Genomic DNA, 25276 nt, shown 5'->3' with positions numbered 1-25276 from the left:
GTCTGCTTCCAATGGCTTTTAGGGGTTTGTAGATTCATATGGGGGGTGGTGGTTGCAGCTGCAGTTGAAATGAGTCTGTGGTTGTGTTTGCTCAAGTGGTGCAGTATTTTTAAAGGGAAGAGAATTTGAATTCCCTGTAGGCAGGCCATGCATTCCCTCTTCAAAAAAACCATGAGCCCCAGAACTCTATTATATTCTGTCTGGCTGCTTCATGCATTCTTGTTATCTGCCTTGTACCTGAGGTCCTCAAGTTAGCGATCACTGATACTGGTGGTCTGCGGTGACCTTTGTGAAGTTCTGAATACAGTATCAACACACAGTAGGTGCTCAAACCATTTTATTTGCCGTTTCCCTTTCCCAGTCCATAAAGTTGTGCTTGATTAATGTCTCATCTCTCTCTTGCTAAGAATAAAGGACTTAAATTTCAATCTCCCAAGGGCAGGCAAAAGGAATAGGCATGGTTCTCAAATTCTCCAGTTGTAAATTTTAAGGAAGAAAAGTCATCAGATCTTTTTATAAATACACTGGACCAGTGTTCTTGGGGCTCCAGGCATGGTCAGCCTCCACACTCTATGTCAGACCATGCAACAGGTCCCTTGCTGCCCACTAGCTGGCATTTAAAGGGAACAGGAACCAAGGATCCTACATGCACGAAGGCAGGGTGCTGATGGAGGCAATGCTGAGTCTTTAAAATAAATTAAGCAACTTTTAACATTTCAAGGGGGAAATTGGCAGTTTCCCAAGCGGCATAATTACAGGACAGTGTGTAATGTGTAATTAAACTTAACTATGAAGCAAATGATTGGAATAAAGCTTGGTGGCACATCATTTTTTGTTCCCACAGTGCTGACAGATCCTCCCCTCCTCTTGTCCCTGAAATGGCTTTAGCAGCAATTGCTCCTAATTTTTTTTAAATGAAATTATATGTTGCCAGTTAAACACACAGTTTCATGTAAAGGAACCTTTTTTATTTGAATGACATTTTCCTTCTAGGTGATCTGGAGCACAGAATCAGTTTGGAATAACAAGGACCCCAAGGCATAGCCTTTCTGGGACTTTAAAATGACTCTTTGTCTAATAATTCGTTTACATACTTTATTCTTTGCTTTTATGTTTATTCTTTCTTTGACCAAAGTCCACAGCCTGGAGGCTTATTTTCATGTAGCTTTTTCGTGTTATAAAAATAGCAGCATTAATTTCATCGATTGTGAATAACCAAGCTGTTACTGCCAGTCAGGACCCCTTGAGAGTGTGAATATATGTGATAGATTTACTAATTGCACTGGAAGGTAGAATTTCTGACTTCCAAAGTCAATGATTTGAATGGGATGCTTCAGGCCTCGGGATGAGATCATTGTTCAATATGGGCTTGGTTTTGTCTCAGAAGGCCCATCGTCTGAGCAAATGCAGGTTCCACATACCTTACCTGCTGGATATAACAGTGTACACATTCTGTGCTCCCACCACCTGAGTTCTTGTGGTACTGGATTCAGTTTCTGAAATCTGAAGCAGGACTAAAACATGATGATTATCTGTTTCATTCTCTTTTGCTACCAGCTCAAGCTGGGTATTAGGTTCAGAATTTTTTATTTAGCTATATTTATTAGTTTTTCCGTTTTTGTTTTTTTTTAATGCAGTAGGACTTTAAAACACAGTGATGGATTGCTTGAGAAAAAAAATGAAACCAAGCTACATAATGAACTCTATGTAGTTGACACACTGTAAACCTAAGCTCAGTGTGAATTATTACAAAGGCAGAAACTACAGATACCCTCGCTAGAGGACCAGTGAAGCCCTGAGCCGACAGTCACTGTCCCGAGTTCTCTTAGACTCAGTGATATCTTCCCATTCGTTCTCCAAACTGGGTTCCCTCAGTCCACATTGTCCATTTTTATGTCTCACTATGCTGAACAAATAAATATTTATTGAGTACTTGCTCTGTGACCAGCTGCCTCCTTTCTGCTATTATTGATCAAGCTTCCATCTTCGATTATACATTTTCTACCTTCACGGTACAGAGCTCAGCTCAGTAGCTGCTGTGCTGGGAATTTGCTGTTATTTCTCCCCTTTTTGCTCTCATTGCTGCACCATATTGCAGTGCAGAAATTCCAGAAGTTGCAGATCACTTCTGCCTGTTTTTTAAGAGGGAAAGTTTTCTGGGAATCCTTTCTCTTGTGTGTGCCTAGAGTTGGAAGGTGTTATAGGCCTCATTGGCTTTTTAGTTATTTTTAAATAATAGACTTTATTTTTTAGAGCAGTTTTAAGTATACAGAAAGTTTGAGCAGAAGGTACGGAGGGTTCCCATACATCCTCCTGCCCCTCTCTGCCACACACAGTTTCCCCTATTAACATCTAGCATTAGTGGGGTACATTTAGTCATGTTTGATAAGCTAATATCCTGCAACCTGTTATAATTGCTTATTGGTTCCAGGAGTTGTTTGTTGAGTCTTTGGAATTTTCTAGATAGATAATCATGTCATCTGTGTACAGTTTTATTTCTTCCTTCCCAGTCTGTACACTTTGTATGCCTTTATCTTATTGCATTACCTAGGACTTTCAGTAAGATATTGAGGAGGAGTGATAAGAGGGAACACCTTGTCTTGATCCTGATCTTAGGGGGAAAGACTCAAGTTTCCCAGCAATAGGTATGATGTTAGTTAGCTGTAAATTTTTTATAGATGTTCTTTATTAAGTTGATGAAGTTCCCTATCAGGATTAGTTTGCTAGGACTGCCATTACAAAGGACCATGGACTAGGTGGCTCAAACAATGGAAATATATCCCTTCACATTTCTGGAGGCCAGAAGTCTGAGATCAAGGTGTCTATCTTGTAAATGTTTCTTCTAAGATCTCTCTCCTTGGTTTGTAGATGTTTGTCTTCTCCCTGTGTCTTCACATGGTCTTCTTTCTTTCTGTGTCTGTGCCCTATGTAAGGACACCAGTCATATTGGATTAAGACCCAATGTAATGACCTCATTTGACTTAATTACCTCTTTAAATAACTTGTCTCCAAATATAGTCACATTCTGAGGCACTAGGAGTTAAGACTTCAATAAATGAATTTAGCCCAATTCATTAGCACAATTCAGCCAATAACACCCTCTATTCCTAGTTTGCTGAGAGTTTTTATCATTAATGGATGTTGGATTTTGTTAAATGCTTTTTCTATGTGCATTAATATTATTGTATGATTTTTCTACCTTTGCTGTGATGAATTACATTAATTGATTTTTGAATGTTGAACCAACCCTGCATATCTGGAATAAATCCCATTTGATTATAGTGTATAATTCTTGGGTTTTATTTGATAATATTTTGTTGAGCATTTTGCATCTGTGTTCATGAGAGCTGTTTGTGTGTAGTTTTCCTTTCTTGTGATGTCTTTGATTTTGGTTTACAGTAATGCTGCCCTCATAGAACAGATTAGGAAGTGTTCCTCTGCCTCTATTTTCTGGAACAGATCGTAGAGAATTGATATCATTTCTTCCTTAAATGTTTGGTAGAATTCACCAATAAAACCATCTGGGCATGGTGCTTTCTGTTTTAAAATGGTTACTAATTATTGAGTCAATTCCTTTAATTGATATAAGCCTATTCAGATTATCTATGTCACCTGTCTTTTGAGGAACTGGGCTCTTTCATCTAAGTTACCAGATTTGTGGGCATAGAGTTGTTGCAATATTACTTTATTACTTTTTACTATCATTGGCTCTGTAATGATGGCTCCTCTTTCATTTTCAATGTTGGTAATTGATCTTTTTGCATTTTTTCTTGGTTGACCTGGCTAGAGTTTTATCATTTTAATTGATCTTTTCAAAGAACCACCTTTTGGCTTCATTGGTTTTTCTTTGTTGATTTACAATTTTCAGTTTCATTGATTTCTGCTCTAATTCTTATTACTACTTTTCTTCCACTTACTTTAGATTTGATTTGTTCTTTTCAAGTTTCCTAAAGTGGAAGCTTAGATTACTGATTTTACATCTTTCTTCAAAAATATATGGGTCAAATGCTATAATTTTCCCTGTAAGCTTTGCTTTTGCTGCACCCCACAAATTTCTAAAAGCTGTATTTTCATTTTCATTTATTTAAAAATATTTCCAAAAGTTTTTTAGGCTTTTTCTTTAAGACTTGTGTTATTTAGATATGTGCTGTTTAATCTCCAAATATTTTGGGATTTCCCAGATATTTTTTGGTTATTGATTTCTAGTTTAATTCCGTTGTTGTCTGAGAGCATACTTTGTATGATTTCTATTCTTTTTTCTGTTAAGATGTGCTTATGGCCTGGAGTATGGTCTATCTTATAAATGTTCCATGTGAGTCTGAGAAGAATATGTATTTGACTGTTGTTGTATGACATATCCTATGCATATCAATTAGATCCATTTGATTAATGGTACTGTTCATTTCAACTATATACTTAATGATTATCTTCCTGCTAGATCTATCAATTACCAAAATACAGATATTCAAGTCTCTAAACATAATAGCAGATTTGTCTATATTTCCTCACAGTTTCACCAGTTTTTGCCCAACATAATTCAGTTTTCCATGGTTAGGTGCATGTATTTAAGGATTATTATGTCTTTTTAGACAACTGACCTCTTTGTCATTATCTAATGTATCTCTTTTCTCCCTGACAATTTCCTTGCTCTGAAGTTTGCTCAGAAAGTCTGAAAACAATATAGCCAAGTCGTTTTCTTTTGATTCATGTTACCAAGTGTGGGGGGCCACCACATATGGGCTGTCCCAATTGGCTGGGGCCAGCAGCGCAGTTGGTGAAAAAATTCACCCAAGGCAGAACAAAAGAGAAGTTTATTGAACACACTGCAAAGGAGCGGCAGACAGGACAGCAAAGGAAAGACTGTCTGCGGTAAGGTGGTGAGGAGGGGCCACAGTTGTAGGACAGAGTGAGGAGGTATGGGGAAGTATGAAATTTTCCCTTTTTTGGTAATCTTAGGAACTGTGCCTGATTGTAATTGGCATTTAGGGACTGTGACTATTTCGAGGTGGGTCACTTAATAAGCCTCTTTGCATTCAGCTCAGTGGTCACTGTGGGCCCTTTTACCTTACTCAGGTTTTCATTTCTCAAGCTTGTTGCCTAAAAGTGGCATCTACACCAAGATGTATCTTTCTCCATCTCTCTGCTTTTAAAGTCTACATATCTTTATATTTAGAGTGGAGTTTTTGTGGACAACATGTAGTTGGGTCTTGATTTTTATCTACCCTGACAGTCTCTGTTTTTTAATTGATATATTTAGACCATTCACATTTAAAGCAATTGTTGACATAATTGGATTAATATCTACTATATTTGTTTTTGTTTTCTATTTGTTGTCCTTTTTCTTTGTGTGTGTGTGTGTATTTCTTTTGTTTTTCACTCATATTTCTACCCTCTGATTTTAATTGAGCGTTTTCTGATTCCATTTCTCTCTTTCCTTGGTATATCAATCGTACTTCTGTTAACAATTTTTAGTTGCTGCCCTAGAGTTTGCAGTATACATTTACAACTAATCTAAGTTCACCTGGAAATAATATGCTTCACAGGTAGTGAAGGTGCTTTATATGAGAGTATTCCCAATTCCTCCCTCCTGCCTCTTATTCAACTTACTTATCTTAGAAGCTATAATCACTTAATATATTATTGGTATTATTATTTTGAACAAACTGTTACCTGTTAGATCAATTAAAAATTTAAGAAATTTTATTTTGCCTTCATTTATTTTTTCTCTGTGCCCTTTCTTTCGTTACGAAGTCCAAGTTTCTGACCTATATCATTTTCCTTCTCTCTGAAAAATTTCTTTTAATATTTCTTGTAAGACAAGTCTACTGGTGACAAATTGTCTATGTTTTTGTTTGTCTGACAAAGTCTTTATTTCTTCTTTATCTTTCAAGGATAACTTTTTTTGTACACAGAATTGTATGCTTTTTTTATCATTCAACACTTTAAATATTTCACTCACTCTCTTCCTGATTGTATGATTTCTGAGGAAAAGTCTGATATAATTCTTATCCTTGTTCCTCTTTTGGTAAGGTGTTTTCTCTCTACCTCTCACTTCTTTCAAGGTTTTTTTTTTTTTTTTTGTCTTTGATTTCCTGCAGTTTGAATATAATATGCCTAAGTGTAGATTTTTTGGTATCTATACTGCTTGTTGTTCTCTGAGTTTCCTGGATCTGTGCTTTGGTGTCTTTCATTAATTTTGGAAAACGCTTAGCCACGTTTACATCAAATATTTCTTCTGTTACTTTCTCCTTCTCCTTCTGGTATTCTCATCACATTTGTGGTACAACTTTTGTAATTGTCTACAATTCTTAGATATTCTATTCTAGTTTTTTCAGTTTGTCTTTTTTTTTTTTTTTTAAGCTGCCAAACCATGCCAATTCTGTAGAGTTAGGAGGTGTTGCTAGAGAGGTAGGCAGGGGACCGATCATGAAAGACGTTTCATGCTTTGCTAAGTAGTTTACATAATTCAACAGAGCATTTCTGCATTTATCTGCTTTACATGTTGCCCTTCTATGTGGATATTTCCTTTCGATACAGGGTCTACTTCTAAAACAGCTATAGATAATGGCAATGACAGGAATTTTGAGCTGGAGAGTGATGTGGTCTGATTTGCCTTTAAGAAAGATCAGGCTGATAGTGTCGAGAATGAATTGGTGGTATCTAGTAACTAGAGGCAGGGTCATTGCAATGGTACAGATGAGAGATGAAGAGGTTTGATGTAGAACATTGTAGCAAGAATGGGTTTGAGATACAAAATTCATTTTTCTTTTCAGCTTAGGAAGTTTTTATTGCCTTATGTTTAACTCACTGATTCTTTCCTTATCCCTGACCAGTATACTAATGAGCCCATCAAAGACATTCTTTATTTCTGTTACAGTGTTTTTCATTTCTAGCATTTTCTTTTGATTATTTCTTAGTGTTTCCATGTCTCTGCTTACCTTGCCCACCTGTTCTTGCCTGTTGTCCACTTTTTCTGTTAGAGCCATTAGCATATTAATCATAGTTATTTTTAATTCCTGATCTGAGAAGCCCCAAATCTCTGCCATATCTGAGTCTGACTCGAATATTTTCTTTGTCTCTTCAGGTTGTGTTTTTTGCCTTTTAGTATTTCTTGTAATTTTTTGTTGAAAGTTGCACATAGTGTATTGGGTAACATGAACCAATGTAAATAAGCCTTTAGTGTGAGATTTTATGTTTATCTAGTTAGGGATTTTACTGTGCTCAAGGTTTGCTGTATCTGTGGTGTCAGAGGCTGAAATTTTCTCTCGTATCCTTGTTTTTGTCTCTCCTGTTGTCTTTGTGTTTCCCTAGAGACTCCTTCAAAAATAGGGTCCAAGGCTTGTAGTTTTTTTTACCTGTGATCTCCTGTTATTATACAGGAGCCCTGTTGATGTGATGGTAAAGTGTAGGGAGAAGGGAAGTGTCCTATAGTCCTGTGATTAGGTCTCTTTTTCTTTTTTTAATGAGCCTGTAACCTTGTGCTGTGACCTGCAAATGTCCTTCTCAGTTCCCTTCTCCTCTTTCAGAGGAAACAAGAGGGCTAAACATGGCTATAATCTGGTATTTCCCTTCCCCCAGAATGGTTAAGTTCTGGTGAAATCTAGGTAGTTTAGGTTCTAGTAAAACAGTTTCCCTTGAGGGTAGGCCACTGTTAAAGAGAATGGAATGCTCTGGGCTTAGTCCAAAATGCTTACTTTTTCCCTCCCCCTGATTGAAGCGAGAGAGGATTTTTCTCTGATCTTCACCTTGAGAACATGGCAGAGCTCCTGGAGGAATAACTCATGAAAGTGTGGGGACCCACGTAAGGCTGGGCCCCCAATTTTTCCCTCTTAAGGCACATCCTGTCCCTAGCAATGTCAGTTACCCTTTGAGTATTCCCAACAGGCTCCAGCACTGGCTTCTGCTCCCAGGAGCTGCGATCCTCCATATTTGCCTGTTTCTCCAGTTTTGAGGGTGACAGTTTGCCCTGTGGCCTCAATTCTCTGATGGAACTAAGAAGAGGTATTGATTTTCAGTTTGTTCGGGCTTTTTCTTGTTGTGAATGTGGGAGTGCTAACTTCCAAGCTTTTTACATGTCAGACGGGGAAACAGAAATCCCCTCCTTGTTTTTCTTAGTAGGAAAAAACAAAATAAAACATTTGAATTAAAAAATAGCTGGCAATTTTGTTCCGTTGCTGGAAATTCCTGTACTCAGTTGTTTTTTGCTACAAGTATCCTTCTAGGATCTACTTTCTTCAGGGGTTAAGCTTGGCTAAATCTACTTAGAATATTAATGTTTAAATGTTTCATGGCACTGAGTATAGGTTGCCACCATAGACCCTTCCAGGGACTTTAAAATCCCTGGCTCAGAGGATTACTCTTCATTTCATTAACACTCAGTTGCCATTAACCTCCATCAACAAATTCTGTTGACTCTGCCTACAAATTACACACACAATCCCACCTCTTTTCCCATCTCTGCTGCCTTTATAATAATCTAATCCATTAGGGCACCTGGGTTGTGCAGTTAGTTAAGCATCTGATTTTTGGTTTCAGCTTAGGCTGTGATCTCAGGGTGGTGAGGTTGAGCCCTATGTTGGGCTCCGCGTTCAGCAGGGAGTCTGCTTCTCTTTCTCTCTCTCTCTCCCTCTTCTCCTTCCCACTCCATGTGTGTGCTCTCTCTCTCTATCTCGCTCTCTCAAATAAATAAATAAATCTTTTAAAAAATAATGTAATCCATTAAATAGCTCTCTTATAATATTGTAGTAGTCTCTTAATTGGTTCTTGCTGCTTCCACCCTTGTTCCTCTTGTCTATTCTCAACATAGTAGTCAGAATATTAGGAAACCAGAGTGATCTTTCTAAACTTTTTTCTCATCTTGTCACTTCTCTGCTCAAAATCCTCCAGTGGCTCCTATCTCATTCCATGTAAAATCCAGAGTCATTGCCATGGCTCCTAAGGCTCTATGATAGTCTGCCTCTCTGTCTTTGTGTCCATCTGTTCCTTGCTCATTCCATCCGCAGGGACCTCCTTTGTATTAGTCTCCTAGAGCTGCCATAACAAAATACCACAGACTGACGGGCTTATACAATAGAAATTTATTTTCTCAGAGTTCTGGAGGCTGGAAGTGTGAGATCAAGATGCCACCAGGGTTGGTTTCTTCTTTGGCCTCTCTCGGCTTACAGACAGCTGTCTTCTTGCTGTGTCTTCACATGGCCGTCCTGCTATGCACTTACATCCCTGGTGTCTCTTCTTCTTCTTACAAGGGAACCAGTCATATTGAATTATAGCCCCTCCCTAATATCCTCATTTTAATTTAGTTGCCTTTTTAAAGGCTTTTATCTCCCAATACAGTCACGCTCTAAGATGATTAGACCCTCAACAAATGAATTTTGAGGGGACACAGTTCAGTCCATAGCATCCTGCTGACCTTCAACGTACCAGGTGTACTCCAGCCTCTGGGCATTGTACTTGCTCCTTCCTCCCAGGGAACCTGCTCCCCACTGAGTCCTATCGCTTCCTCCCTCATTTCCTTTAGGCTCAGAGTGCCCTTTCGGCACCACCAGATATTAAGTAGTGATTTCATCCTTCTGCTCCCCATCTCCCCCCAACCTTTGTTTTTCTCCAAATGTAATGCTTGCTTATTATACTCCAAATTTATTTTTGTATTTATTTCCTATTTACCTGTGCCGGTACACAAGCTGGTATATAAGGGCAGACACTGTGTGTTGTGTCTCTGCTACGCCCCAGTGTCTAGAGCGGTGGTAGGCACACAGAAGGCACTCACACATGTCTGTTCAATGAGTGCCTAACTCAGTTATGTTCTGCCTTCTGGCTGGGATTGCCAGGCACTCCAATGTAAGAAGCCGTGGAAATAGGTTTCCATCTGGAACATGCTATAGCCTTCCTGGCTGTAGACTTTGTCCTTTGTCCATTTTGGAATGGAAGCCCAAATTAGCAGCTATACTGGTGTGTCCCAAAATGGCCTTGCCCCAGATATGCTGATGCTTATACTTGGGTGAATCCCTGCTGACTTTTGTTTTTAAGTTGTATTCATGTGACCACAGTCCAGCTAGCATTAGCAACCTGCCTACCAAATCAGGAGGCATTTTTTATTAGTGTAATACAATTTAGGTGGTAATGTTCCCAAATGTCCCATTGTATATGATAAAAATAACTTTTTTCCTTAGGAACTATGCAATACACCTGGTACACCCAGGAGTGTTTGACATGTCAGGTTATTTTATTTTTACATTGACCTTAATTTTATCAACTTTTTCCCTGCATTGGTAAAACCCAAGATTCCAAGATTTAGTATAAAATTATAATAGACAATATTTTTCTTGCATTTTATAAAGCAATTAAAACACTATTAGTAACAGATATAACAGCCCTGACAACTAACTTCTCACTGGCTGGTTTATTAAATTTTATTCTGTATAAAGGTCCTTATACCTTATACTTGGAGGCTTTTAGAATCTAAGACCCCAATGTATGTCATTCATACCTACCTACAAAGTTGCAATTACCAAGATCAGGGAGGCTCGCTTGGCTGGCTTTTCAGTTCTTGAATGGTGATGCTGTACCACAGGACCTTTGCACTTGCTGTTCCTGCTGACTCAACCCCTCTCTTCCCTACTCCTACCCCTTAACTGAGCTTTCATTCTTTAAGACTTCATCCTTAAGGCTCCTCTTTTATTGATTTATGTTTCCTTGTTATTTCCTTTATAGATTTGGAATTATATAATCATATATTTTATTATTTGATCATTATCATTTTTGTCCTTTGTCCTCATTCCCTAGCACTGGACCATATAAATTATTTGTTAAATGAATAATTAAAGACTTGATATGTTGAATCCCTGACCAGTGTTATTTCCCTCTTTTCCCCTCTGAAGTCCTTCATGGCCATAGTGATATGTGTCAGGGGATCAAAACTGAAAACAGACTTGGAAGAAATCTGCCTTTCAGTGAGCTGGTGAGATCATCTGAATGGCCATAATTTCTTAAGACTGACGAGCTACATGGTATTAAGTCTCACATAAAGTGTCGGTTATAAAAGCCATGAGAATATATGTATGCTGCATAAGTAGACATGAGTTCTGTATGAGAACATGACTGAGAAGACCAAAGTTTAGTTAATTATTTTGGCAGAGGGGTCAGTTCTGCTGAGAGCCTCGTGCTTGGGGCCCCACTCTGTATATGGTAGGAACAAATAAAAGGTAAAATGTGTGAGTAATGAATGTATACTAGGGGCTGCTAAGAATGTTTTACGTATATTGCCTCATTAAGTTCTTAGGACTCTATAGGTTAGACTCTATTGTTGTCACATTTTGCAGATGAAGACACTGAGGCTCAGAGCTGTTAAGTAACTTGTTCATTGTTATGAGTAGTAAAACGCAGACCTGGAATTTGGACCAGGCAGTTCTGGGGGTAACTTTTTAGTACTTTACATTTTATTCAGTGATGTGCTAGGAAATAAGCTTTCAAACGAAACAAAACTAAACTGATTTATCAATTCCTGTGTTACAAATATTCCCACTATGGCTGATTTCAACATACCAATAGTTTATGGCTTGCAATTTTTTTAAGTTAAACAATTGCTGGTTAGCTTGTTTTAGCACACCATGCATTCATTCCCTCTGGAGTTTCCCCTTCATATCAATTATCCCATTTGCTTTTCTCACAATATGATGAACTATATGGAACCAGTGGGATTAACCTCAGTGTCCTGATCTTTTCAGTGGGTGGATGGCATTTCCAGTTCCCATTGCCAATAAGTGATGGAGTTGAATGAGGGGCACTCTCTCTCTCTTACTGACACTCCTGCCTCTCCACATGCATGACCTCTTCCACCATTAGCATCACCCATCAGAGTGGGACATTTGTTTACAAATCAGTGAATCTGCATTGACACATCATAATCACTCAAAGTCCATAGGTTACATTACAGTTCCCTTTTGGTGTGGTACATTCTATGGGTTTGGGCAAATGTATAGTGACCTGTATCTATCCTTATGGTATTCTATAGAGTATTTCCACTGCCCTGAAAATTCCCTGTGCTCTGCCTATTCATCCCTCATCACCATGCCTAACCCATGGCAGCCACAGATCTTTTTTACTGTCTCCAAAGTTTTCCTTTTCTGGAAGGTCATATGATCAGAATCATATAGAATGTAGCCTTTTCAGATTGGCTTCTTCCACTTAGTGATATCCATTTAAGTTTCTTCCATGTCTTTTCATAGCTTGACAGCTCATTTCTTTTTAGTGCTGAATAATATTCCATCATCTGGATTGTACCAGTTTATTTATCCATTCACCTAGTGAAGGACATCTCAGTTGCTTCCAAGTTCTGGCAATTACGAATAAGCTGCAATAAACATCTATGTGCAGGTTGATGTGTGCACATAAGTTCTCCACTCCTTTGGGTAAATACTAAGAAGTGCTATTACGGGATTCGTATGGTAAGAGTATGTTAGTTTTGTAAGAAACCACCACCTAACTGTCTTCCAAAGTGACCATACCGTTTTGCATTCCCATCAGCAAAGAATGAGAGTTCCTGCTTCTCCACGTCCTCACCAGCATTTGGTGTTGTCAGTTGCAGATTCGGGTGGTGAAATGATTTTAAGGGAACTCTGTCCCATTTAAATGGAGTGTGAAATGACCTAAGCTTCTTGGATGATGATTTGTCAATATATTTTAAGTGGCAAAAATATTGAAATCTCTTGAAGGAACACTTCCATTTCTAGAAATGTACTTAAGGAAATAATTTTGTAAATAAACATTAAAAAATGCTCCACAAGGATGTTGATCGCTAGGCCTGGGTAATGAGAGAGAAGAGCACTTTGGGGTAAAGGGAGGGGTCTGGACCAGAGCCTGGCACCGGTGCAAATGCAAAGCTGCCATGCATCTTTGCCTTACGTACATTAAGATTTGCGTCTTTTTTTTTTTTTTTAAGAAAATATTCTAAAATGAAGGAAAAAGTAGTCTTTTTTGGATATAACAACTGTGAGATAATTGATCTCTCTGATATTTAAACACTTATGCTCTTTATTACGTTGGCTGCTCGGGGACCAGAATAGCCAGCCTCTCTGTGATGCCCAGGGCGTGCCTCACGTAGCATGAGAGGGGCTCGGTTCATTCCAGAGGGCAGTTTGGGGCTGGTCACTGTTGCTTCCTGGGAAAACCTCAAGCATTGCTTTGGCTTGCATTACTCTCTTTCCCTCTCTATCCATATCTTCTGAGATCTGTGTCAATTATAAGGTAATTAAGAGAAATCTCATTAATCTTGCTATAAAAGAATACTTTTGAATGTCTTGTTTTCCATTTCTCATGTTCTACCTGAAAACATAGAATTAACGGAGAGGCCAGTCATCAAGCAAGGAAAATGGGGCTCACACTGAGGGCCTGTTTCCAGCTGGAACAGGGGACTTGGAATCAGAACTGGTCCCCAAAATGTGCAAAGGAGAAGGAAGGCCTACCAGGGACATTATCACCTAGGAAACATGAGTAGGTTTCTCTTTCAGTACTTCAACATGGGATGCCAGCCCCGAAGCTCCCCTTGCAGGCTGTCCCTCCTCTGCCCCTGACCACCCATGCAGGATTCCCTTGTAACAGGAGGGTAGGGGAGTGGAACCAGCACACCCATGCAGGGTATGTGCAAAGAGACATCTTTCGCGATGGAAGCTGGCTCCCTGTCATCTCATAATACATTTTTTCCTGCTGGTTCTCACTCACAGTATTTACAGGAAGCATTTATAGCAAATACTTGCCAAGTGTTTTCCATAAACACAACTAAGGACATTTTTCACACACTCCAACAGCTCTGTAAATGTTTGTTTTCACAATGCACAGAGAAGGTGAGTGTAGTTTCCCTAAACAGACCTTTGAAGTGTGGGCTTTGGCCCAGTGAGAATTTGCATCTGAGTTGGCTCTTCATGGTGGACACATCTCCCTGAGGGCACATCAGGTACTTGCAGAAGACTCAGTTTCGAGAGGAGTTTTCCTCCACAGTTTGGATTCCTTGTGTGGCTAAGTGCTCCAGCTGTGGAGAAGCTTCTGGGTTCTGAGAAACCCCATGAGGAAGGAAAGGATGAGGTTGGAGGTTGCTGGGAGCGTCATGGTAGTCATTGCTGCTGATAAAGTCCACAGGGAAATAGAATGGGGAATATGGATGACAGGGATAAGAAGGTGATTGTAACTCCATGAAGATGTATGAAAATGTACAGGAAAAAAAAATTAGGAAAATTCTCCTGTTAAAACCAGGCAAGTTGACGCTTGCTGTAAAGGGCAGAGATGTCCACTGGGCCCTTGGTGGGCACTGCCAGCCCAGTTAGAGGCCAGAGTTTTATCCTGCGGTATCCATTCACTTGTTTAGTAACTGTCTCATTAATAAGTGCCTAGTGTACGTATGTGTGACTTTGCTACATCGTGAGGGATTCACCGGTGATTGAGATGTGGTTCTCCCCACTAGGGAAAATAAAACACATATACTTGCCACAATTTGGGGCAGAAAGTGAGAACTGCTGTAAGAAAGAAAAAGATAAAGGGCTGTGGGGTTTTAGAGGAAGGAATTACATATGGTTTTATGAAGAAAGTGACATTGAGTTGGGTCCAAAGGAGAAGGGAAATTTAGACAAATGCTGGAGGGAAAAGGGGGGTGGAGAGATATCAGGGGAAGCAATCTGCATAGAAAGAAACCACACTGGGACCCACCCCTCTAGGAGGGCCGCCCCGCAGAAGAGATCTCTCCTTTCACAGAAGTAACCAAGATTTGGGATGCTTATATAGAATGAGCTAGAATGAGATGGGTTCCATTTAAAAAGCTAGATTTAACAGAAGAAAGATTTCCTTTTCACATTAATTCAAGCAAAACAACGTATGGCCTAATTTGTGAATTGGGTTTCAAAAAATAATTTTCCCGTTGTAGCTAATTTAATATGTGCGTCATCGGAAAAATCAGCATTTTCAAACAGAAAAGGCCAATTAATTATTGTCCAGAAGGCGATAGGAAATAAATAGTTCTCCTCACCTCTCCATACTCACAAGTCCATTCTCCCCGACCAGAGAGAATTTATAAATCTGTGAGCTAAGTGAGAAAATGAGGTGAGATCTGACTTGCAGGGATTCGTTTTATCACTAGCTCTCCTGGAATGTGTTTGTTTATAGTAAAGCGAGTTATGTCCAAAGATGTTTCAGACAACATATGTGGAGCGTAACTTAGCTTTAAGACTGCAGTAACTGTTAAGGCAGTAGTGACAATTTCTCAGTAAGAAATCAGGCTTGAGCAATGTCAAGCCTAATTTGTCATCCAGCAGTGACTGTCAGACAATGCCGGCATCTCACTGTCTCTGCATTCCATTGAAGGAGATGGAAGGCATTTGTATTCCGTAATGTAATGTTGAGTGAGTCAAAATTCTGCCCCGTGATCTTGTGATTTATTGCTAATGCTGCCCAACAGGCAGAGGGGCTTCTCTGCCTTCGTTCAGCATCTAAGTCCCAGTTGCAATTAATCTTTATTACATTCCATAGCTCACCTCTGGTCTGGAATGTTAAAAAGATGCCTCGGGAGAGAGTCTGGAATCCATTTCTTCCCCTCCAAGTCTCACCCTCTGTGAAGTTGGCTCTGCTTGCCCATTGCATGCCACGTGCACCTTCATCCCAGAAAGTAATACTTCCTTGTAAAAAATGCAAACAATCTAGAAGGAGATGAAAGAGGGACATAGCAAGTGAAAGCCTGTCCACCCTCCAAATCCCATCCCCTGCGTCTTCCAAATAGATTACAAGCCTTTAAAGATGGTATTTTGTTCATAGATGTATTTTTAGCAGCTAGCAAGTTCCTTAGCAATAATGAATGCTTACAGAAACACTTGTTGAAAAAAGAAGAAATAATTGTCCAATGAATGAGTGAATGAATGAATGAAAGAATCAAAGTGTGGGGACTAGAATTCATATGACAGATTTGGGAAGTATAATACCTTGCTTTTCAAAATGTGGTTCTCGGCCCTGCAGCGTCAGCATCCCCTGGGAGCTGGTTAGAAATGCAGGACCTCGGGCTGACCTCCGCCTATTGGATCAGAATCTGTATTTTAACAAGATCTTCAGGCGATCCATGCAGTGCTTTAAAGTTTGAGAAGACCTGAGTAGTGTATGTCTACAAAATAATATAAACGTGAGTTTTCACAAATAAATGCAAGGAAGTGTATGTGATTTGCAGATAAGCAGTGTGCAGAGAGCCGTTCCTCATCCGTGGATACCGAGGGCTTTGTAAGGACTTCATGCTTTACTCCCCTCACGGGCCCCATTTGGCTGGCTGTCCTTGGGTGTCCTATTAGGACTATTATCCCAGGCCACTTCTGAACCTCTGGTGCCTCTGTCTGGCCAGTCCTAAACCCCAGCTTGGAAATAGAAACACTTTATGCCACCCAAGAAGCCGTTCAAACCACAGCATAGAAGTTATGAGTCCTGCCTGTAGACTCAGGATGCCGGCGCATCCCATTTCACTGCTAGACAGCAGACACATGACTCAAGCTCCAAGGCATGGTTTCCTCATCTGTAACAAGTAGTCCTGCTTGATGGCTTGTGGGGACCAAATGAGTTAAAGACTTGAGAGTGTGCACATGGTAATCAGTCCATCGGTATTCACTCTTTCTTAAATTGAGGTGAAATTCACGTCACATCAAATAAGCCATTTCAAAGTGAATTATTCAGTGACATTTAGTACATTCACATGTTGTGTGCAAACACTACCTCTGTGTAGTTGCAAGACATTAATTATCATCATCCCCAAAGAAAACCCCATATCCATTAAGCAATCGCTCCCCCCCAACCCCGAGCCCCAGGCAGTGACCAATCTGCATCCTCTATGGGTTTTAACTCATTAATGACATTTTTTGTAGTCACAGAAAAAAAATCAGAACAATCAGATTTATTTCTCCTTCATCTACTCTTCTTGCTTTTCACGTCTTTAAAAACAGGAGGTTTTCCATTGATGGAAAATGAGAATATAGATGGGCATAACTTTAAATCAGTGGTTCGTAAAGGGTGGTCCCAAACTAGCAGCATCCACAGTATCTAGAAACTTGTTAGAAATGCACGTTCTTGGGTCTACCCCAGAAAAACTGAATTATAACTCTGGGGCTGGGGCCCAGCAATCTGTGGTTTTGATAAGCTTCCAGATGATTCTAGCATAGGCTCCAGTTAGAGAACCGCTGCTTTCAATAAACCAGATGTTTCCTCTGCAAGCACGTAGTGATGCCTGCAGGTGCCTGCCACGCCCGTGCCGTCCTGTTTCTGGGATGCAGGCATCAGCAGGGGCATCACTCCTGCTCTCCACTGGCCTTTGGAAGAGTCCACGGAGCTGATGTCTCGGCTTCCCTCAGTGACGCCGGGGTCACTATGCGGGCATAAACTCACGTCATCCCTGCTCTTATTTACTCTTCCCCTCTTGGTGCCGCCCAACTCCGTACTTGGCGGGAGGACCCTCCGGCAGAGCGTGGTTCCGAGTGCTTGGTGGGTTTCGCACATCCTGCGGTGGTTGCGCTCTATCAAAGTGCAGGCAGCGCTTCTTTTTGGTTGATTAATGTTCAATTTGAGGTCTATTACGAACCTTCAGGCTTTAATTACTATACCATTACCCAGTCAATTCCTTGCCATTTTATATTTATGGCTTTTATTATGCCTCTGTATGTGCAATTGCCTAATTTTATTCTGGAAGGATTTCACCTCATTAGCTGGGTTTTATACCATTCTTCTCATTTGTCCAGATTGTTATTTATCTCCGTTCCCTGTGTGCACTTTCTACTTTGTTTTCTTCGCTAATCTGACCTCTTCTGCATTCTTTTTCTCCTTTTCCTGGATGCATTGTTCTTTTGCCCTTGGCAAGAGCTCTTGAAGTTTTTGCACACTCTGCTCTGGGAGTGCTCTTCCCTAGTCACACTCTTGACTCAGTCATTCCATTGCAGCTGCTTTAGTGTCATTGGCCTTGTCCAAAGGCCTTGAGGCCTGCCCTTCAGCCCTGGACATACCATGGACTGCTTTATTATCAGATTTATTTCTTTTTCCACCCAACTTCTGTATGTGCAATTGGAAGGTGTGTAGATGGAGGCTTTTTCTTTCTTTTTTTTTTTTTTAAGAGTATGCTGCTAAAAATAATTTTGAAATGTTCTCTGAAATGTTTTGTAACACACCTTCCCTCAATCCCTGCAGTGTCTCAGAGGAATCTATGGTTTGGTTTACTTGCTTGTGTATTTTGTTCGGTTTCATCTCAGACAGACAGGCCGAATTCAACTCCGAGGGAGCAGCCCCCCAGTCTGCGTCTGGCAAGCTTTCCAATGATTCAGATGCCTACTCAAGTTTGAGAACCACTGTTCCGAAGAGATGCTGAAAGAACCTTAGGAAATCCATCTAAGTCAGAAATAATATTTATTCCACCCTAGTTCTTCTTTTGCCAAAAAGCAGGATTAATAATCTCTATAACAGTTTTGTTTTGTTTTGTGTTGTGCTTTTTTTTTCCAACAGCTTTGCCCTAGAATTATAAGACTATTTCAGTAAAGTGAAGAGTAATACCCTGGAACAAGAGCTCATGTAATTATTTATAGCAATAGTAGATCAATCATCTCTATCATTTGAGGAGTCTCATGCACAAAAAGATCTTTACCTCCACTTTTTTTCATTCATCTGTACAACCCCCATGGATAGGTGTTCCTGTCTGCATTTTTATAGGAGAAAACTAAGGTTAAGAAATGTGCATCAAGTCACCAAGTCTGTTAGAAGGCGAGCCAGGAAAATCATTTCTGTCCAGAGCCGCAGTGCTATCTGCTCATCTGTTACCATGGTGAGGACTTGTAAGGACTTCCCTGATCAAAATTTTGCTACTATGTCACCTTCCCGTTTCTCAGTAGGAGCAGGTATAGTGTGTTTCCATAGGAATCAGTAAGTAGGAACATGTGCTCTGGTGTCAGGCCCCTAAGTTCCTGTGTGGGGTCTGTCTGTTTCTGTGCTGTGTGACCTTGGGCAGATTTACCTCAGCTTGTCCATCTGTCAAGTGGAATGATGCCGTATTTCTGTCACGCGGTAGGACATGTACCTTAAATGAGACCATCAGTGAAAGTGCTTAGAACGAGGCCTGGGAAGTCAATGCTCTCGGTAAATATCAGCTGCTGCTTATCTTTCTCTGCCCTCTCGTCTGCACCTTTAAAGCTGTCTCTTTTAGGTTCATTCACTCTGGGACCTCACTTCCCTTAGCTGTAGAATGGGGGCAGCAGATCAGGTGGACGAGCAGCTGGGATTCTGATTTGTTCTGGTTTGCTTTCCTGCTTGGCATACTTTCTCTAATTGTAATGTTCCCTGTTCTCTGCCCATTTGAAATCATCTTATTAGCGGTCGGCATGTTTGTTTGATTTTATGGGCTTGCTCAAAATTCATCATCACAATTAAGCTCTTGTGCAGCCCCGCTGAGGCCACTCAGTGTACTTTCTAATGCTTCTCTATGGCTTTCTGGGACCAATCACCGTTAGCACTTGGTACCATTAGTACCAAGGGGGAACATAGGAGAATGTTCCCTCGTGGCCCCCAAGTCACTGTGAGAGGACCCCAAGCTGGGCTTACACTTGACTTCAGAAGAGGTCTGGGTCTTGGTGATGTGATCTAAGGTCTAATGCTTCCTTCTGGGGTGTTCAGGATCCTGTTACTAACGTGAGTTATTTCTGTGTTGCAGAGGGAACCTCATGGATACAAACAAGGTTTTTTTTGTTGTTGTTTATTTGTTGGCTAACTATAGGAGAAGATTGGCATTTCCTCTGGTGGGTCAAGAGACAGGTTTTAACAGAGCCCGTGGAGTTGACAGGACTCTGAGGACAGGTGTCCCATGTGGCCGTAATGGTTTTGTACTGGGACTTGTTGCCCAAATCATCAGACCATGACTGGTTCTTCAGGCTCCTTGCTCATTCATGTACTTGGACCCCTGTGTATTCCCGTGGACGACTCCCGCTTGAATACGAGCACATGGGGCTTCCTATCTGCATCTTCTGTGTAAGCAAGTGAAGACACTTCTTTATTTATATGGTTCTCCTGCTTAAATGATGTGAGATCCTCTGACTTACTTACCTGTGGCCCCCAGAGAGCCAGTCCCAACACAGTCATGATTTTGGTTCATTTGCTGGGGAAAGCCTTGTGTGGATGTCAGCCACGGGGTCACACAGGAATAGGAAGAGGGAGGGCGGTGAAGAGATCATAAACCACAAATGGGTCAAGTCTGTTTTAGGCGAGTTGCCTTTGTTTTGTGATTGAATTTGCACCACAATCCTAGGAAGTGAGCTTTCTGTAACTTCTGTGTATCTCACAAAGACGTGGAATGTCTTGTGCACATTAAACTAGTTTTGCCTGGGCGCTCTAGGTTCGATGCTTCTCCTAGCAGCTTTGTGTCCGAATTGGAGCAAGATGGACAGTCCTTTCTCTTTGGAGAGAACACAGTAGAAGTTCACCCACTGTCTTCGGTGGCCTGTGAAGACACCACTATACTTGATCTGATTCTGAGAGTCAAAGCAGCATGTGAAGGAAAACTTCCTGGGTGAGGGGCAGTGGAGGAGACCCTCAAGGCTCTCACCCCAGGGCCAGCTGTGGGGAAGACAGAATGGATTGGGTTCACCCTGGAAGAGGAGAGCTCAACAGAATGTGGAGGAACATGTGTCGGGGACAACCAGCTGAAGAAGTCAGCAATGTGAGGCTGAGGCTGAGACCAAGGGGGCCCCAGAAACCAGAGAAGGGGCGAGTGCTGGAGTGCGGCTGGCCTTGTATTCAGCACTTCAACGCCCAAGCCAAGTAGGTTTGTGATCTGAACCAGTGGAGAAGAAGAAATGCAGAGCACTCAGAGGGCTACTCAGAATTTAGGGAGGGGAAAGCCTGTGGGCTACTCCATGCAGCATTGGGTCACTCACCTTGAGCAACTGCTACTGATCTTCATGGGATAAATGAGATAAGAGAGAACCTATGCTTTTGTTTAGGAGGAGCTGGGATTTATAGACCCACTTCAATGAGATAGAAGAAATTGATCAAAGTTCGTTAATGTCTTTAGTCATGAAATCCATTGAATTTTATGACAATATGTACGGGAAGGCCGTCTTCACAGGAAGAGATTTGGAAATTGAAGACTTAACAATGAAATTCCATGACTGACCTAGGCTAGCTCTGTGATCTAAGCAAGCCTACTCTTCCTCTTGTGCCAACATTTTAAAAGAGAATAATAGTAATGCCTGCCTTATCAATCATTTGGACTTGTGGGGATCAGTTGATAGAAGTTATGTAAATATAGCCTGCAAACCAGAAAGTATTTAAAACACATTTTGTACTTAATATGGCACCAATATCCAGTGTTTTATTTTATAAGACATGCAGACGGTTACAACTTCTTTTGGGTATGGCGTATTCTAAAATGAGGGATAATAGCAGGTTTTTGTGCTTCATCCACCATGGCTTCTGTTCCAGTATGTTTGCTCTTAAAACTAAAGAGTGAGGAAAAAAATGAAGATGGAAAATATGCCTTGATATTTTCAAATGGAACTTTTCAAATTGTCTCCGGTGAACATGGTTAATACCAGAATGTTGAAATTGAATATAGATAGATTAGTGTGTTAATTTTAAAGCAAAAAGCTACCGTTTAGTTTAAGAATTCTCTCTCACTCTAGTAATACCTTGTTAGTAACGTTCATAATCATAGTCTTTTCTGCAGGAATGTGGACCTTAAAATCCACACAAGTAACTTTAAAGACTTGTGTCCGCCTTGTCTAAAGACACCACTCAAGGAGGAGGGTTTGTTTTTCTTTAGGTAGGTAAATATGATAAGATGGATGGTACATTAAAGAGTAAAGAGAAGGGCTTCTCAGAGCTGATTTACATATTGATTACTTACATGACTCCTTAATTTAGTGCCTGCTAATAAACAATGCCTTGGAAATGTTTCCGGAACATTTATTGGCTGCAGTAATTCTATCTACGGTGTATGCAGATCACATCCTCATTAAATATTGATGGACTCATGAAATGTTAATAGAATGTTAATGTGAAATGCAGGGGAATGTCCTCAGTGGGAGCTGGGAGCTGGCTGAAAACTACCTGTCTTCTGTCTTTTCTTTATGTTCTGTCTTCTTCTTGCTCCGTTGTTTCTATTCATTTCTCCTGTCATCAGGAGATTTGGATTTGCTCCTTGATATATGTATAGCTGTTTCAGGTACAACATTTTTAAAAGAGAACGAGTCCCTGATTGGTGGGAATTTAGTTGTTCTCCCCTCCTGCTTTCCTGAACTGGAATTCCTGGTTAGAACTAGGAAGAATTCCCCTAAAAGGAAAAGGGTGATTCAGGCTCAACCTAATGAGTCTTCGTGCTCAGGCAGCTTGCCCAGAAGAGACTGTGAAGAGGGAATGAGCCTTTCTAAGACTCTAGCACTGGTCCTTCCTTGCTCAGCTGGGGAAGGGATTTAGTTGGAGTTTACGTTCAGCTTTCTCAGAGAAAAAAACAATCAACTCATAACATGTGTTCCCTAAAGAGACCGCAAGGAAGAATTTTTATCATAAATCCCAAGGACAATAAAGGTTATGTTCCTGATGATATGTAAGACATAATTATTTATGTGAGCGTATGTTCCAAACGGTTGAAAAGCCTCACAAAACAGGATGGTTCATGGACTTCCCGGACCATCATGAGGGGTGTAAGGTGGTAATGGGGAAGGCTGTGCAAATTGCTCGTGGCAGAAGTGGAAGAGGAGATTGAATGTGCAAGCTATGTGATTGTGCCTCAGTGTTAATGCAATCTGGCAGAAATAGCCCCAAACCTTTGATTTGTTATCGGGGTACTCTTGATGCATATACTAATATATGTATATACATGTGTGTTACGGTGTTTGTGCGGAAAATAATTGGAGCACATTTTTATTAGAATCCTCCTCCTCCGGTTTTCAACAGTGCACCTGATATTCAGCTCCCTCCCTTCACTTTGCTGTTTGGAACCCTGGCCATATCAATAAGATAGCACTCTAATTTAGTTTTCCTTCTTCCCCCTTTTCTTCTCTCATTCCAAGTATTCTTTCTTTTCTCTCACTTTTCTAAAAACCTTCCCCTCCTTGTCTTCTTCACTCCTTGTCTGCCTCTCCTTACCTTTCTATGACCACATGCCCCAGGCATGCCTGGTCTGAGCCGCCCTCGTCTCTGCCACGGATGCTGCCCAGGCCCTCCTTTCTTTCTTCCTCCCTACTCTCTATTCTCTGTACTCATAGATCTTTTCAAAACAAATCAGGCTGTGTCACTCATGTCACTTGCCTGCCTAAACCTCAGGGTTAGCATCTCAAGGTCTTAGAGTGACACCCCACCCAGCCCTGGGGCAGGGGCCCTGGCTCACCTCTGTGCTCCGCCCCCTCGGGCTCTTGGAACCCAAAGTGCTGCCTTGCATCACCCCAGACCCCTTCACACTATAGACCAGGCAGTGTGCTGGCCTGTCCCAGACACATCCTACTCAGCTCAGGGGCACTGTCCTTGATCCCTACACCTGAAACATTCTTCCTCCCGGACCTTGACATGGCATGCTCTTTCACATCCTCGGTTCCCAACAATCACTTGGTTATCAAAACTCTCCTCCTCAGGCCTTCCCCATTGCTCTTTAGCACCTCAACCGGTTAAATTGGTTTTTTCATAGCACTTGTGATAAACTGTAATTACCTATTGTATCGTCTGTCTTCCTCAACTAGAATGAAGGCTCCATGAGGTTGGAGCCCTGGTCTATCTTGTTCTCTAGTTTGTGGGGCATCTTCCTGGTAGATAATGGGTACTCAGTTACTGTTATTGATTGAATGAACAAAACACTACGTCCGCCGCTGCAGAGTTCCTAGTCTAGGGGGCAAAACCACGTAAGTTGTTGCATAGCATTGGCGTAGACGCTATTGGGAGACCCGCACCTACTCCAGATGGTGTAGCCCATGAGGAGGTGGCAGACAGCTACACCCGCGATGGCTCCAGAGAAGCAGAAGCTGATCTTTCCTTTTGTCAACATCTGAACTTGAAGTTTAGTAATTTTAAAACGAGTTTTATTGCTTTGTTTTACTTTTGTTTAATCCCTGTGTACAATGTCTCCCTTAATTGTAGTAGGGACATCTCAAACTAGCTTAAGGATAGAGGAGAATTTACTGGACCAGCCGAAAACAGTTTTTGGAGGAAGGGTTACGCAAATAAACACTAAGGACAGGGAAGCAGCGTTGCTCTGGGAGCACGTGGGGCCACCAGCCACTCCAGTGCAGCCAGGGCTCCCGCCGCCTCTCCCCTCCGCTTTCCTTTGCATTTGGGCTTGCTTTTCTTTAATGTTTTTGTTTCTGTTGCAGGCTCACATTCAGGTAGCTCCTGCCTCCTACCTCTTGGGTACTGTCAGCACAGTTGGGCCATTTTATTTTCCATTTCTGTAGGAAGAGTCTCAGGGACGACCTCTGGTTGGTTCCGTTTGTGTCACGTGTCCCTTAGGCATGCTCCAGTCAATTAATGTGGGGTGTGTTGGGGCACCTGGGCGGCTCAGTCAGTTAAGTGTCCGACTCTTGATTTCAGCTCAGGTCATGATCTCGGGGTCGTGAGATGGAGCCCCGCACAGGGCTCCGAGCTGGGCGTGGAGTCTGCTTAAGATTCTCTCTCCCTCTGCCCCTCACCCCCCACTCAGTCTCTCCCAGGAAAAAAAATGTTTTAAACTAATGCCAGGGGTGAGATCTTGTAAGAACATGGAAACCTCTGTGGGAGATACGTGATAAAAATGTAGGAATTGAAGGCCCAGAAGAGCTGCTATCCCCAGGAAAGCGGAGATGTGACTTGGGGGCGGGGAGAAGAGAGCAGTCATCACTTCAGTAATAGATCTTTATTGTCCCGTTTTGAAAAACTCCCCATCCATAGGGACTTCTGTGTAAGTGTAAACCAATGGGCAAAATATCCTCTTACAGGGTGGAAAGTTTTAAGAGGTTTGGAAAACATGAGAGTTTTAGGTGCTAGGTACTGAGAATATAAGTAGAGTACAATTTTGTTTTGGCCCCAAGGCTTAGTTTGGTAATCTGAAGTGGCTCTATGACTCTGTTACCATGGAGCCAACATTTTTGACAGGTACCACAAACTGGCTTCCCTTTCTGACCTGTCTGTTCCCTTTCTGCTTGCAGATCGTGCTTGAGAACAGTAGCCGGGAAGACAAGCATGAATGTCCCTTTGGCCGCAGTAGTATAGAGCTGACCAAGATGCTGTGTGAGATCCTGAAAGTGGGCGAGCTGCGTAAGTAATACCTGTT

The 25276-nt window shown here is 41.3% G+C and overlaps 1 protein-coding gene across 4 annotated transcripts in view; it reads left to right on the top strand.

Annotated features, from left to right (window-relative positions):
• ELMO1 (engulfment and cell motility 1) overlaps nt 1-25276 on the top strand; it is a 512699-nt gene that overhangs the window by 258355 nt on the left and 229068 nt on the right. For all 4 annotated transcript variants that reach the window (XM_078059467.1, XM_078059469.1, XM_078059466.1 and 1 more), the window contains one exon: nt 25152-25260. In XM_078059467.1, the coding sequence (XP_077915593.1) occupies nt 25152-25260 (109 nt within the window). The remainder of the gene's footprint in view (nt 1-25151; nt 25261-25276) is intronic.

The sequence above is a fragment of the Halichoerus grypus genome, chromosome 12 (assembly GCF_964656455.1).
Source record: "Halichoerus grypus chromosome 12, mHalGry1.hap1.1, whole genome shotgun sequence".
Taxonomy (NCBI): domain Eukaryota; kingdom Metazoa; phylum Chordata; class Mammalia; order Carnivora; family Phocidae; genus Halichoerus; species Halichoerus grypus.
The sequence above is the reverse complement of the archived record's forward strand: the minus strand, read 5'-3'. Positions and strand labels throughout refer to the sequence as shown.